The sequence below is a fragment of the Pyxicephalus adspersus genome, chromosome 11, assembly GCF_032062135.1.
Source record: "Pyxicephalus adspersus chromosome 11, UCB_Pads_2.0, whole genome shotgun sequence".
Classification (NCBI taxonomy): Eukaryota; Metazoa; Chordata; class Amphibia; order Anura; family Pyxicephalidae; genus Pyxicephalus; species Pyxicephalus adspersus.
The window spans coordinates 29,422,742-29,436,753 of record NC_092868.1 but is presented as its reverse complement, the minus strand read 5'-3'; the positions used below and the strand labels follow the sequence as shown (position 1 = coordinate 29,436,753).

Genomic DNA, 14,012 nt, shown 5'->3' with positions numbered 1-14,012 from the left:
TAGTGTTGGTCGAATAGCGCACTATTCGATTCGACAGCTATTCGGCCGAATATAGCAAAAAAATTCGGGTGATCGAATTCGAATCCCATTAAAGTCAATAGGAGAAAAATTCGGGTTTGTTTCAGCACTGTGTAGAGCTTCTACAGCCTCCAAACAGATGTAAAAAGATACTTTGTAAAAGTATACATAAAAAGATACATTGTAAAAGGATACATAAAAAGATACATTGTAAAAGGATACATAACACTATTCCATACCCCTGTGCTTTACATGAAGATTAAAGAGCACCTGTCAAATCAATTTTTGCTTTCAATTAGCTGTGACCGCACAGTTCCCACGGTCCAGGAATCCCACGATGACATTATGATTCATAATGTCATTGTCGGATAACCTGTAAAAAATAAAAAAAAAACAAGTTTAAAATAAAAAACACATACAAAATAACGAATTTAAGAAAAAAAAAAAAATTTTTTTTTTCTCCCGAATTTTTGCTGTCGAATGCAGCAAAACTCGGTTCGGGTATACCCGAATTCGAACAGCCATATTCGGGTCGAATATAGGGACAACCCGAATTCGAACATCAACACTAATGAATAGCCCTTGCATTCTCAGGGAGGAAGAAGCTGATTCCATTCGGGTGTAGTTCTGTCAATTGCCACTAGATGGAGCTAATACAATATATTTACAGGTAATTCAACAATCCAGAATTTTCGAAAATTCGGCACTCCTCAGGTCCGGAGGTTGCCAGATTTTTGAATGTCAAACTGTACAGCACAATATCTGAGTCTGTGTATGTCAGTGCAGGAATCTTGCACAGTGCACCATAAAGCTTGTCTATGTTTATTAGCCATACATGCTGTGTATGTACACTGAACATATCGTTATGTACAGATATTTTCCGGTATCAGAGCCAGGCACACAGCTATACAGGGCTTTCCTTTTCACAGCCTTATGTTTCCCCCTCTGATAACATTCACAGCTTTATGTTTCCCCTCTGATAACATTCACCCTTTTGCTCCCCTCAGGAAGTACGTAGTGCCGCACGCAGGTTACCTAGCAACGCTTATTTCTCTGCGCCGTAAAGCGAGATGGTCGCAGCTCCTTCATGTAGTTGGGTTTACCGGGTCTATGGAGGAGTCCTGAGTGTGCTCGGAGTGACGGTCACCTCCCTGGCAGTGTGACCGCTGATAGGTGAGTGTGGCAGCAATAATGTGAATTCATATAGTCTGTTCTCTGATAGATATAAAGACAGAATACAAAGTCATTTTATGCTCATTATCATTGTCTATGTGGATATCTAGACACTGCCATACATATTACAATGTGATTGTACAATAGGTAATGTCCTCCTATGTTTTTATCAGGTCAGATATTAAAATGTATCAGTGCCTGCATGGACATTGCTTCCTCACTTGCTGGACGCCTGCAGAACCTCCTATCAGTAGCAGTGGTGGGATAACATTTGGTGTTGTCAGTGCTGATTAGGACAGATTTGTGTATGTATTCCTCTGTGGTGCGATTTATTAATTTATTAAAGCGGAACTTTCATTAAAGTAATAATAACTTTAGAAGAACCCTCCATCCCTCTGCAATCTGATTCCAATCAGGCCTGCGCCATCCCGGATTCCTTCTTATCTCTGGCATGGGGGAACTAGCGGGCGCTGCCATCTTCCCTGCACGTCGCCTGTCTCGCCCTGCGCATGCGTGAGATCTGCATTTATTTTCCTCTTCTGCACATGCCGGAGATCTTTCCTGCGCTTGTCATTCTGTCCACTGCCACCTTCTTCCCTATGGGTTCTTCATCACATCACCCGATCGTGTACCGCACCGGTGTGATATGTCTTTTTGCAAATGTAAAAAAATAAAGCGTGCCATTCTCATTACGCATGTGTCTTTATTAGATCAGCGGTCACCAACCAGTGGTCTGCGGTCCTGTCCCCGTATAGACACAACCTACCCACTCTCTCTCATCGCAGGCTCAGACCTGCTTGCTAAACATCCTGGGAGGGACAGTAGCACAGGGCTGTAAACACAACTTTTGTTGCTTCCACAGCCAGGGGTGTAGTGGGGCGGGCATATGTCGTTCCCTCACTTTTCTAGGGAATGCCCCCTGTATAGGTTCTCCCTGTGCGCTCGCCAAGGATAGCCTTCACCATTACCATGACCCTTTTTAAGCTTACACCCCTGTCCACAGCCCTGCACTACAGTCCCCCTTGGAATTTAACAAGCAGGTCCGAGCCTGTGATGGCAGAGTGGGGGGGTTCTGGCATCATGACGTCACTCTGGGGGGAAGTTTCTTCCCCTTTGAGTGACACACAGCTCCCCGCACATGCACGGTCCGAGTTTGGTGAATTTAGTGGTCCGTGAGGTCGGAAAGGTAGGCAATCACTGCATTAGAGGTAAGCCTGATGATGCATGTCCTATCTCAGCCCACAGCCTCCTGGGATTTGTGTCGCAGGTTTTCCATAGCAGGGTAAAAAAAAAAAAAATTACAATAAAAACATTTTCAGGTAAAATATATAGAATGTTAAAAATGTGATGATCAGTCCACCTGCTATTTCCATATCATCACCGATTGATCCTTACTTGTTCATGATACTGAAAAACACATCCAAAACAAGCCAACATATGCATCAGTGAGCTGGGTTTCCATTTATTGTTAGTGATGTACCGTGTGGTGCCCTTTAATGCTCCATATTTGTGTTTGACATCTCATTAATATTATTATTATTACTACACAGTATTTATATAGCGCCATCATATTACGCAGCGCTGTACAGAGTTCATATGTCACTAGCTGTCCCTCAAAGGGGCTCACCATCTAATGTCCCTACCTCAGTCATATGTCTTTAATACAAGGTCAGTTTTGGGGGGAAGCCAATTAACCTAACTGCATGTTTTTGGAATGTGGGAGGAAACACACACAAGCACAAGGAGAACCTGCAAACTCCAGGCCGATAGTGTCCTAGCTGAAATTTGAACCTGGGACCGAGCCCTACAAAGGCCAGAGCACTTACCTCTGAGCCACTGTGCTGCTCATTCATTGAGAGCTATGATTTGTAGCTTACTGACTGTCCATACTGCTGTGGCCAGTAAGCAATGTTATTTCTGTTTATACTGCCAGCCCAGCCCAGGTGGTGGGAACCATAATGTGGAGGAGGACTCGGTTATTGACACTACCAGAAGTGTCAGAGTTTCAACTGTTAGACCAGCACAGGATTTGACCCCCCTGACAGGCTCCACCAGTACATGTAGCTAAAAAGCACACCAATGATGCAGAATGCAGGATTTTCAGTGCACTGCTACTTCAACACACTAAGACACCAAAGTGTAAATGTAGAAACAGTCACCTATATACCTTTTGCTTCGGGTGAATTTTTTTTTTTTTACACTACACGACATAGGAGTTACATCATCAATCGCTGATCATGGTGGGCCCAAAAGTCTTGGTAGCATTGATGGTGGCTTCAGTAGATGCAGCACTGACAGGATCCTGAGCCCGTCATCTCTGCAGGGCACATAGAAAAAGCAAACTGTGTGACATATCGGGCAGCTATAATGTGCTTACTTGCCAGTTATGGCAAAGCACACATCCACCAATCCAAGCTACTTTATTGAATCAAGGCCATTGTGTCTCCATGCTTTGGACTCAAGTCATGTATGTTTCCTAATGAAATATTATTGTTTGCACTCTTTTCTTCTAGTCCACAATGGATGATGAATCTGAGCTGCAGTTGATGGAGTTTTTCTCCTGGGAGGAGTTCTCTACTTTTTTCGATGATTGGTGTGAGAAGAGGAAAACTCTTTTTTTTCTTAGGAATTACATTGCATTGAACAAATGTAAATGGGCCATTGAGACCCTCCAGTGGGAAGTGGTGGACGCACTGAAGTACAGTTCTGCCCGACTTGCCTGTAAAAATATTAATGTGTCCAACAAGAAAGAATTTGTGTGAGTATGATGGGCTGATGACAAACATTTGTACCCAATATTTTTTTTGTTTTGATCTTTTTTTTTTTTGTTTTTTTTTTTTTTTTACAGTGAGCTTGTGCTTTGCCTATTCAGCAGGTCTGTGTGGCGTGTGCTTGCCTATGCAAACAGTTATAAACATTTAGGTATTTAACATGGCCCTATAAGCTTCACATAAACAAACTTTCTCTGGCACTCTGGTGCTATAATGGAAGAAAAACATCTCTGTGTAAGCTTTGATTTTCTCCTACCATTGGTTACCAGAGCTGGGGACTCTTCATGCTCCCCCGCATAATATCTAAAATGTTGGAGGTTGCTCCAGGTCACTTGTATGGGGAAGCCTGGATTTACCTTTTTTTTTAGCAAGGCATTGCCAGGAGAACACATGATTATTAACTAGTATTTATATTGCCAACATATTTTGCAGCCCTTCACAAAGTCCATAGTCTTACCACCAACTGTCCCTTAAAGAAGCTCACAATCTAATTTCCCTACCATAGTAATATGTAATTTACTAAGTCCAAGGTCAATTTGGGGGCCAATTAGGCTAACTGCATTCCTTTGTGTTTTTTGGAATGTGGGTGGAAACTGGAGTGCCCAGAAGAATACCATACAAACACGAGGAGAACATGCAGGTAGTTCCCTGGTCAAGATTTGAACCTGGGACCCAGCGTTGCAAAGGCCAGAGCGCTAACCTCTGAGCTACCATGCCGCATGATGTGCAGTAGTATGCTCATTGCCTGTGTAGCATGCTTCTAGGGTAAATTCAAAAAAAGCTAAATTTATAACGTTTTTTTCTATCCCTGCAGTGGGTTTCTCATCTTGACTGCAAGACTTAAATTTCTACTTTTCTTGGAGATGATACTCTAGGAAAAACCTAAACTTGCTTCAGACTCCAGCAGCAGGTGACTTTCTCCTCTGATGCCTGACATGCTGGGTTGTAGCTAGGCCCTCAACATCATTCTGTACAGCGCAAGGCTGATAGACTTGCGCTGATGGGGTTGATACCCGAGATCAGACTGGCCAGTCAGTGAAACTTATGAAGAGGATGACCGCACCGGCTGCTTTGGGAATGAGGAGTTAGGCAAATTTTACACTTATTCTACTTGTGTGTTTATTACAACCCCTGCATGGGGTTAGGCAGAGCCATACTTAAGTATTCTTTTTTATTTTGCAGAGCACCTAAAGAAAGAAAAGAGGAGTGTGCTTCCGATGAAGAAGATTCCAAAGATCAACAGGGTTGTGGTGCCTACATATTCTTAAAGCTAAGTGAGAGGAAGAACAGCCTTGTCATCACTAAGTGCCAGTTACAACACAACCATCCATTATGCCCTATTGAGTTCAATTACTGCTTTAAAAAAGGGAATCTGTTGGCAAATTGCTGTCTTCCTATACGACTTACCAACACAATCTCTAAGCAGTTTGTGGGATCCTTGGATATTAAGCGCCTTTTGTCCTGTTGCAAAACTAAAGATCACGGGGTCATGGACATCCTGAATTCACTGGACAGTCTTTTTTCTATTGATCCATGTGCTAAGGTGAAATTAGTATTTTTCCAGGATCAAGTCCTTGTCAAGACTATATTTCTGGTCACAACAGTGATGGTGTCTACATGCCAGCATTACCCCACTGTTTTATTCTTCAACAAAGTCTTGAGCTTTAATGAAGATTTTGACCTTTTTAGTTTTCTTTGTGCAGATGAGAATACACAAGGTAAAGACTGTGCCTATGTCCTGGTTAGGAAAGGAACTGCAAATATTTTACGGTTTGCCTCAGCCTCACTAGTGCAAAGTATCCCTGATATTAAGTTCAAAGTACGATGTGTAGCAGTTGGTGTTGATATTGCGGAGAAGGAAGTGGTAAAAGAAATATTTCCCCATGCTACAGTTCATATATTACATTCTCACGTTCTACATACCTTGCATAGTAAGGCCCTTGAAATGGGGGTTACAGATGACACAAAACTTTTGTCTTTCTTTTTTCTTATAGCTGCTTCTAAAACCCCTGAAGACTACAATCAAGCAGTTAAAAATTTGGGTCTCTATTGTACAGATAGTTTTGTAAAATATTTCATGGATCATTGGCACACATGCCGTGAAATGTGGGTTGATATTTGGGGATTCAAATTTGCACACAAAGATGCCTCAGAGATTGTGTTTCAGCATAAGCAAAAGATGGCTGACCTCTTGGGTTCTAATGCAACAGTGGCGGAATGCATTCTGCATCTCTTAGCTGCAAATTCTATAAATTCAGAACAGTTAAAGGTGGAAGAAGTGGCTTTGCACTACAAATCGGTGTGCACACCAGATGCTGCAAATATGATCGAAGAGGAGCTTAGTTTTTTAAAGAACTCCAGCTACAACATCAAACAAACTTCCAGGGGCTTCTCACTTAATGATGGTGTGTCTGAATTTATTATGGATCAGGATTTGGTCACTTGCAGTTGTACTATCCACACTTCTAGCCTTTTGCCCTGCCGCCATATATTTGCAACACGCCTACAGAATGGAGGGGAACTGTTTGATGTAAAATTGTTATCAAAAAGCCATTCTTAATAAAGAACAAAAGACCTAAAATGAACCATTGGGTTTTGAAGTTTTTCTGTAATTTTGAAGTGAACTATACAGTGTTTTTGAGGATGGTAGAGGAGACCCACCATTATTCCTTTTTCTGCTGCCAGTCATGGAGATTATTTTAATCCAGATGGGTTTTATTATATATATTTTACTTTTTGTAAATGTTGCCATTTAAAGGCAATGATGTGTTTTAAGGGCAGCTCTATCCTTCCCTAATCCTCACTGTCTCATGTACTGATTGTGGCAAGGGTAGAGCAGAACTATGTAAGGCCACGCTATTTTGGTCTCTGTGCCTTTTAGAATTATAGGAGTATACCAATATAGTAAGAGAAGGTGTGAAACGTTTATGACCTCTTATGGAGTCAGAATAGCTGAAGCCAAGGGGTCATAGAAAATCCCAGGGCCTGCCCAACAGCTAGAAGACACTCTGTATAAGCCACGGAAGTACTAGTAGAAGAGTACTGAATTAGAGACAGAATCTGTGCTTTGTCCTAAATGGGCAAAGGGACAGGCTTGCTTTTAACTTGCCTTCCGAACCATTAGGTCCTGAATTTTTTTAGTATGTCTAATTTGATGGCTCTAAGTCCCAAGTGATCTGGTTGTAGGCAAGTTGCAGTGATGGTCTGGCTGATGGAAAAAAGACAAATCCGAAAAAAGTGACAACTAGTGGGAGTAACCAGGTGATACATCCCACACCACTATATCTCCCAAAAACTAAATGTCTGGTTCCAGTAATATGACTACCATAAAGGCCACCATGACACTTTGTGCAGATTGCAAGAGCTAAGGATATTGTGTCTTAATTATTATTAATTTACAAAAATAATGTTGGTGAATAAGGAGGACCTGCTAACAAATGACTGGATATTCAAAGTGAACACAGGCTCCCCCTCTTTACTAACATTTTTTACTTTGCAAAGTAAAACACCTCTATTTCTTTATAAATAAAACACCAACTTTTGTGTCCAACTTTTTTTACTTCTTCTTCATGTTTACTGCTAAATGGCAATAGCACTTAAAAGGTTTCATATTTATAATTGCTGCAACTTTTCTGACATCAGTCATTTCAGGGGGGGAGAGAATATTTATTTAATAAAAACTTATTTTGTTTGCTGTTAAAATACAGTTGGAAGCCATTTAATACTGGTAATGTCATTAATATATCCTTCATCACCATTTCGCTGTTCTGCTGCACAGTCATGAAGAGGAATTAGCTTGATAAGCTAACAATTGCTTTTCATTGCTGATTGACCTGTGCAGTGCAGTTCATATTTATGTACTGATCAGCATTTTCCACTTTTAGGTCTAAACTGACTGTTTCCCCAGCTTTTAAACACCCATGTTTGCAATTCTAATTCATTCTGATGAACCTGTCCACCCAGAGTATTTTCTTGATGGGCTCCCCCCCAAAAAAAGTTAAAAGGCTTCTTCCAAAAATGCCTATAAACAAATGCCCCCATTGATATGAAGGTGGGTGTTTGGGGTCATTTTGCAGGTGTTTTTCCTATTCTAACTCTTCTCTGCCACCTATTGTGGTTTAAAATGTCTTTATTAACACTTAAAAATTGTACAAAAGCTGTATAAGCGTTTAAAATTAAAGTCTGTGTAGACTTGGACATATTTATTAGAATTATATCACTGTAAAGATTCTAAACTATTTTGGTGAGCAGAGAAAAATATTCCAATAAATTTGGATTGCGTTTAATAAATGTTTTATTTAACTATAAATGTTGGGAAAGTTTAAGGATAGAATACATAGGAGGACATTTATTAACATGCTTGTGTATTCTTTTTTTGCTCTGCTTTTTGTTTGTGTGTTATCCAGTCCAAAGCATGTTATTGATGTGGTGAGATACAGAGCCCTTCATTCACAATTCAGTAGTCTATCCTAATCTCAGTAGTGGGACATCAATTGTAATCAGTGTCGGACACATTTAAAAGCTTTTTCTGTTAGTGAACAGTGGGATAAACACCATTTCCTTCTTTTTGCTATTCTCTCTCTCTCTCTCTCTCTCTCTCTATATATATCTATCTATATTCCTTCTTTCTATACTATATATTCCTGTATCCGCTCAATTTCTCTATTTCTGTGTACAGAAGCATAAAGTTCTGCAGGAAGGTTGTGCTTTTCTTTATTTTTATGTTTTATCGAGTTAGACTGAGTACCTTGGTATCTTTAGACAGTGACAAAGAATCAATTTCATTGATCGCAGAAATGCACACTTAAAAATGCCCATTTTAGGAGATGTGGTAATGTGCCAAATTCAGGAGATGTGGTAGTTTCTGCAATGCTGGACAATCCTCTTAGAATCTTGCTGGATCCAGATATAATTGGAGAATTCAACTGCAGTGCTATGCATCAGTATCAAGAAGGAACAGTAGGTTTCTATGCTGCAATTGAGGTAGTTTGCACCCAGAATTAACATGGTAAAAATAGCAAGAACGTAAAGATACGCTTTGAAGAGGAGCTGATCAGTTAGTCAACTGGATTCTTTCGCTGGTATCACCTGGAACTGGGGCAATGACCCATATACCTGAACACAGCTGGACAGGAAGATAGCTATGATAGATATGTAATTCATATGCATATATCAATGTTTGCCTGTATTCCTGCTTTGAAATATATCTAAATGCAAAAAATGTAATATATTGGGGGTTAAAGGTAGTAGGACTTGGTTTTCTTCTTTCTTGCAATTAACCTGGTGATCTGGTAAGTAGCACACTTCTTGTTCTCGAGTCATAAGGCTCATTCCCTTCACTTTGTCTGTGGAAGGACAGTGTTGTCTCCCATGGCTCATCTCCTGATTTTTACTATGAACACCTCATGCTCTGCTCGCTACCAATACAAAAGGTGAAGATGATCCCAGGAGATGTACTTGCAGAAAATATACTTAGCTTGAAAGAAGGAAGACAAATGCAGACACCATATCTAAGCACTACAGTGTTCTCCCCAGCCCCTTATAGTTGGACGCACTACCTGGCACTCTTCCATATTCACCTGACTGTTTTGGGTGCTTACTGAACAGTTGGACAACAATATAGGGGCTGCCATCCGCCCACAATTTCTTCCTATCCAGCTTGGAAAATTCCTGGATTAAACACTGGACTAAACAGCTGCAGTATTTTACATTGTTGTTCTTGGGTATAGCATTCCTATATTCACACTTTGAATGTTGCTGTTATGTGGCCATATTTGTTAGAATCATCATTTAGTATTTTTAACTATCTGGATATACTAAGTTGGTAAAGTGTAAACAGCAGTGTGGTAATTGTTCCAGTTTCTATTCTCAAAATTTGCTCAGCAACCTTTGCCTCAAAAACAAACAAGGTTATTGTGTTCTATTTGTCTTTAGAAATCCCTTCCCCAATATTATCGGCACCATTTGTGGTCTTGATGATGACCCATGTCTGTATATATATTTCTGTTCTTTCCATTTTTTATGTACCAGTGATTAGGGAATAATATACAAACCAGAAAGGCTATGCAATTCTCTGCCGCAGACGTCACCAGTAACGGATGTTCAGCTATATCATTTGAAAGAAAACTATAGTAAAGATAAAAAAGTATGATAATATCCTTTATCAGGGTTAAATAATGATTTAGGTACCTTGTATGTTGTTATATGTTGTGTTGCATCCAAATGAAATTTGCTCACTTAATATATCCTATAGTTTCCTTTACATACTACAGACCTATGATACAAAGACTGTACCCAACCTGCTCACCTACAACCAACAAATATACAGTAGATAAGAAGAGATTAGCACTTGTTGATGCTCCTATCCATATGACCAGGCTATAATATGTGTGTTGTGTATAAGCTGACTGGGTCAAGTATTTAAACTAGGACTGGCTATTACATTATAATGCTAATTTATATGCTATGTCCCTACAACACTGTAAATTGTACTGAATAAGACACACTAGACTAAACTTACTGGCAACCAGTAGAAACTATATGGTGCTAGACTTTACCTTCCACATCTGCACCACTGTAGCAAGCTTAAACCATGTTATGCATGTACTGAGACATCTCCTTAGTGCTCTGATTAAAAGACCACTGACATATAAAGTGGTATTAGGTTGAGTCCAATACCTAATTTTTCTATATCCCTAAAATTAGGACATTTCAAAGAGCTATGACTGTCAGAGGAGCCTCCATAACATGGAAATAATTAGTACATTTGTAATAATGTATGACACTGGTATAGCTATAGGGAGAAAAGTAAGAAATGTAAATACAAAATTCTAATCACACTTCCTATATTCTGTTTTGTAGGGGCTACTTTGGAATTGATTGGTAAGTTAATTTGTTAAAAGTTTACCATGTAAAACCTTGTAATATATATATTTATTTATTATTATTATATATTTTTTTGTAAAGGTAAGGTTCAGTGTTTTAATCAGGATCACCATGAACACCATGCCAGTGCGGCCATGTCCTGTAGCAACATGGGGGATGTAGGATGAAACCACCAAGTGTAAGAAGAGACCAGGGCATCTGCCACTCTGGGAAGTTTTGAATGCTCTAGAAATTAAAAGTGGATTCACAACTAGAAAAGTCAAATCAAGGAGTCACAGGCCACTGCAGACAGCCTGACAGGGTCAATTTATATGACAGAAACATTGAGGAGTGATGGCAAAAATTGACTCATCTAGTCAGCCTATTAGACAGCTGAGGTCTAGAGAATGTACTCTATGATACTGGTAGCTCAAACATTTATGTATATGAAAGTGTATGTATACCAAATTTTTTTTTTAGTATGGAAGGGTTAAGGGTTATAACTCATTTTACTGTCATTTATTTGTCATATTTGTTCTGTTGGGAGGATTCAACTTGACTTATTGTAACAGCTAAACAACCAGAATTAGGATAAACTCTCTATAAAGATAGGGCATTCCCCATTCATACAGTTATCTTTAGATTACATTATTTCTCTATTTTTTATTGGTTTGTATTAGTTCACACTGTAGACTTTACAGTGTGCATTACCTACTGCAATAAGTCATTCTTTATTTCCTGGCTGGATATTACCCAACATTATCTAATCTTTTCCCTCCCAACTGACCCTGTCCCACCCCTTTTTATCACTAAATTTTGTTCAGTCATAGAGGATCACATATAGGAACCCAGTCCACCAGGATGACACCTGACAAAAGATTTTATTATTTGCATACCTGTAAAACTTTGTTTTGTTTACTTAACCCCACCACCATCACCACCTTGTATATGCTCCAGTCCCCCATGCACGTTTGTGCATTCAACCACATTATCTGCATTGTTTCACAGTAAACATATCTGACCCAAGAAAGAGTCCCCATAAATAATCCTGATAAAATGGCCAAATTACTCTCAAGGTTTCTCTGAGACCAAACCCAGAGAAAAAACCCAGATGATTTGTCCCCATGTTCTACAACAACTAATGAGAGGAAGACCAGCACAGATTTCTGTACATATTTCACAACTAAGCAGCAGCCACCATATCTCAACCAACATTTTACTTTTTATTTGGGGTTTCCTTTAAATAGGTTCATTTTTGTTTGCAGGAGCTGATGTAAAGCCTGTGCTGATCTTCATTCCGGAATGGGACAAGATCTTTGCAGGAGATTCTATAACAATGACCTGTTATGTGAAGTCTACAAGACAAGTAGACGAGACCTATCTCTGGTACAAGGAAGGTGAATGGGTACATACGGGGAAGAGCTATACAATTCAGGAAGCCTAGAGCTCACACAGTGGAAGATATCGATGTCAGACAAGTATCAGTGACATAAATGACCCTATCAGTCTGGATGTTAGAAAAGGTGAGTTAAGTATAGGCTGTGGACTAATCCTTAACAAGAACACAGCCTGAGCATCTCTAGGGTTCACCACAAAGTTACACAAAGTTACTCCATATAGGGGTTGGACAAATTTGCAGGGAGCTGTAGAAAGTAGGGAATGAAATTGAACTGACGTTGTACTCCCATTCAGTAACATTGTAATTATCTTGCTCAAACTTGCTGCAAGAGATCCTGAAAAATATACATGCTTTGTTACTGCTATTCAGTAAATGTAATGACTAAGAATAGGAATTATAAGGGATCTTTAAAACCTTTCGTAGGCATAAGGTGTATCCTTTTTAAACTAAAATTGGTAGAACTTCAGCTTGAACTGTCATTCAAGATGATTCTTGAGGGCGTTCACTAAGAACGATGTACAAACCCAAAATTGTATACATATGGCAAGGACATGATCATTTGTAGAGCTCAGCACACCACTGTATTGAGTAAATAAACGATAATTGAAAGCTCACTCACATTATGTCATGTCATCGTGCCCAGCCTACAGCTACTGGCCGGGTATATGTATGGTTGTGTGTATGATGGTTGGTTGTTGAATGACATCTGTACACCTGGTTGAGGATGACCAATATTAATTAGCAGAACAAATCTGTCCAGATGGATAGATTGTTGCAACCAAGAGTCATTGTGAATTGTTACCTTTTGACACCGTTGGATTCTTTTTTTTTATCTAACTATTTGTCTTGTTTGCTTGTTTGTTTTACATTACAATTATGTAGCGTGTTTATGTAGTTTGACACAAAACTTTAATTTTTTTTTAATCTCCTTTTAAGTTATGTCATCCTCCAGGCTCCTCTGTATATTTTTGAAGAGGACAACATCATACTGAGCTGTAGCCATCATCCTGGATTTGCTGTCTTACAGACTAAATTTTTCAAGGATAATGATGTCATCCAAGACTGGGGTCCTGAGTCTGAGCTATTTATTGAAAATATATTCATAAAATCTGTTTGGAGATACAGATGTAAAAAGCAAGTCTACCACAGTTTATTTTTTTATGAGCATACAGTTCTAGTGGGCTTTTCTGTTACAGGTAAATGAAGTACCTACTGAATTTAATTACTAAGAGATCTGTGATCTTGCTCCCCCATGCATGCAATTCTGGGCCTTATTAAAACTCTCCAAGCCTGGAGAGGATACACTTTCATCAGTGAAGCTGAGTGATCCAGCAAACCTCTAATGGATCTGGTCCAGGGTTGAAAACATTTACTAACAAATAGCAAATGACTGACCAGTTGTAGAGAGCTGTGCTGGACCACAACCATGACTGACAACTGAATAAGTTCTTACATTAAACCCCACCTGAAATTAGGACCATTTGGAACTTATATATATAACAGTAAATCCTTTTATTTCATAACAAATCTAAAAAGAAATATCTGTCAACAGAGTTTACGATAAGCTCTGACCAAACAGCTAAATAAATATACAGACACATCCAGTCCTAACCTTTACACATATTTACCACACAGCACAACCTGGCTAGGCAGAGCAGAAGACCTAATTATAGATAATACTGGTCAACAAACATTTTCTTGCAAACAGATTAAAGTCATTTTAAGTTATGTTTGATGCACAGATTCCAAATATTGGATTGGTTTTGCTAGATTGGCTCCAGTTTTTG

General features: G+C 39.3%; 1 protein-coding gene across 1 annotated transcript; it reads left to right on the top strand.

The window, feature by feature from the left end:
* The first annotated feature begins 429 nt into the window (after positions 1 to 429).
* Positions 430 to 6,547, top strand: LOC140340805 (uncharacterized protein ZSWIM9-like). Its single transcript, XM_072426194.1, has 3 exons — positions 430 to 1,191; positions 3,705 to 3,949; positions 5,145 to 6,547. The coding sequence occupies exons 2-3, from the start codon at positions 3,711 to 3,713 to the stop codon at positions 6,520 to 6,522; spliced, it is 1,617 nt and encodes a 538-aa protein (XP_072282295.1). The 5' UTR covers positions 430 to 1,191; positions 3,705 to 3,710; the 3' UTR covers positions 6,523 to 6,547.
* The last annotated feature ends 7,465 nt before the right edge of the window (positions 6,548 to 14,012 follow it).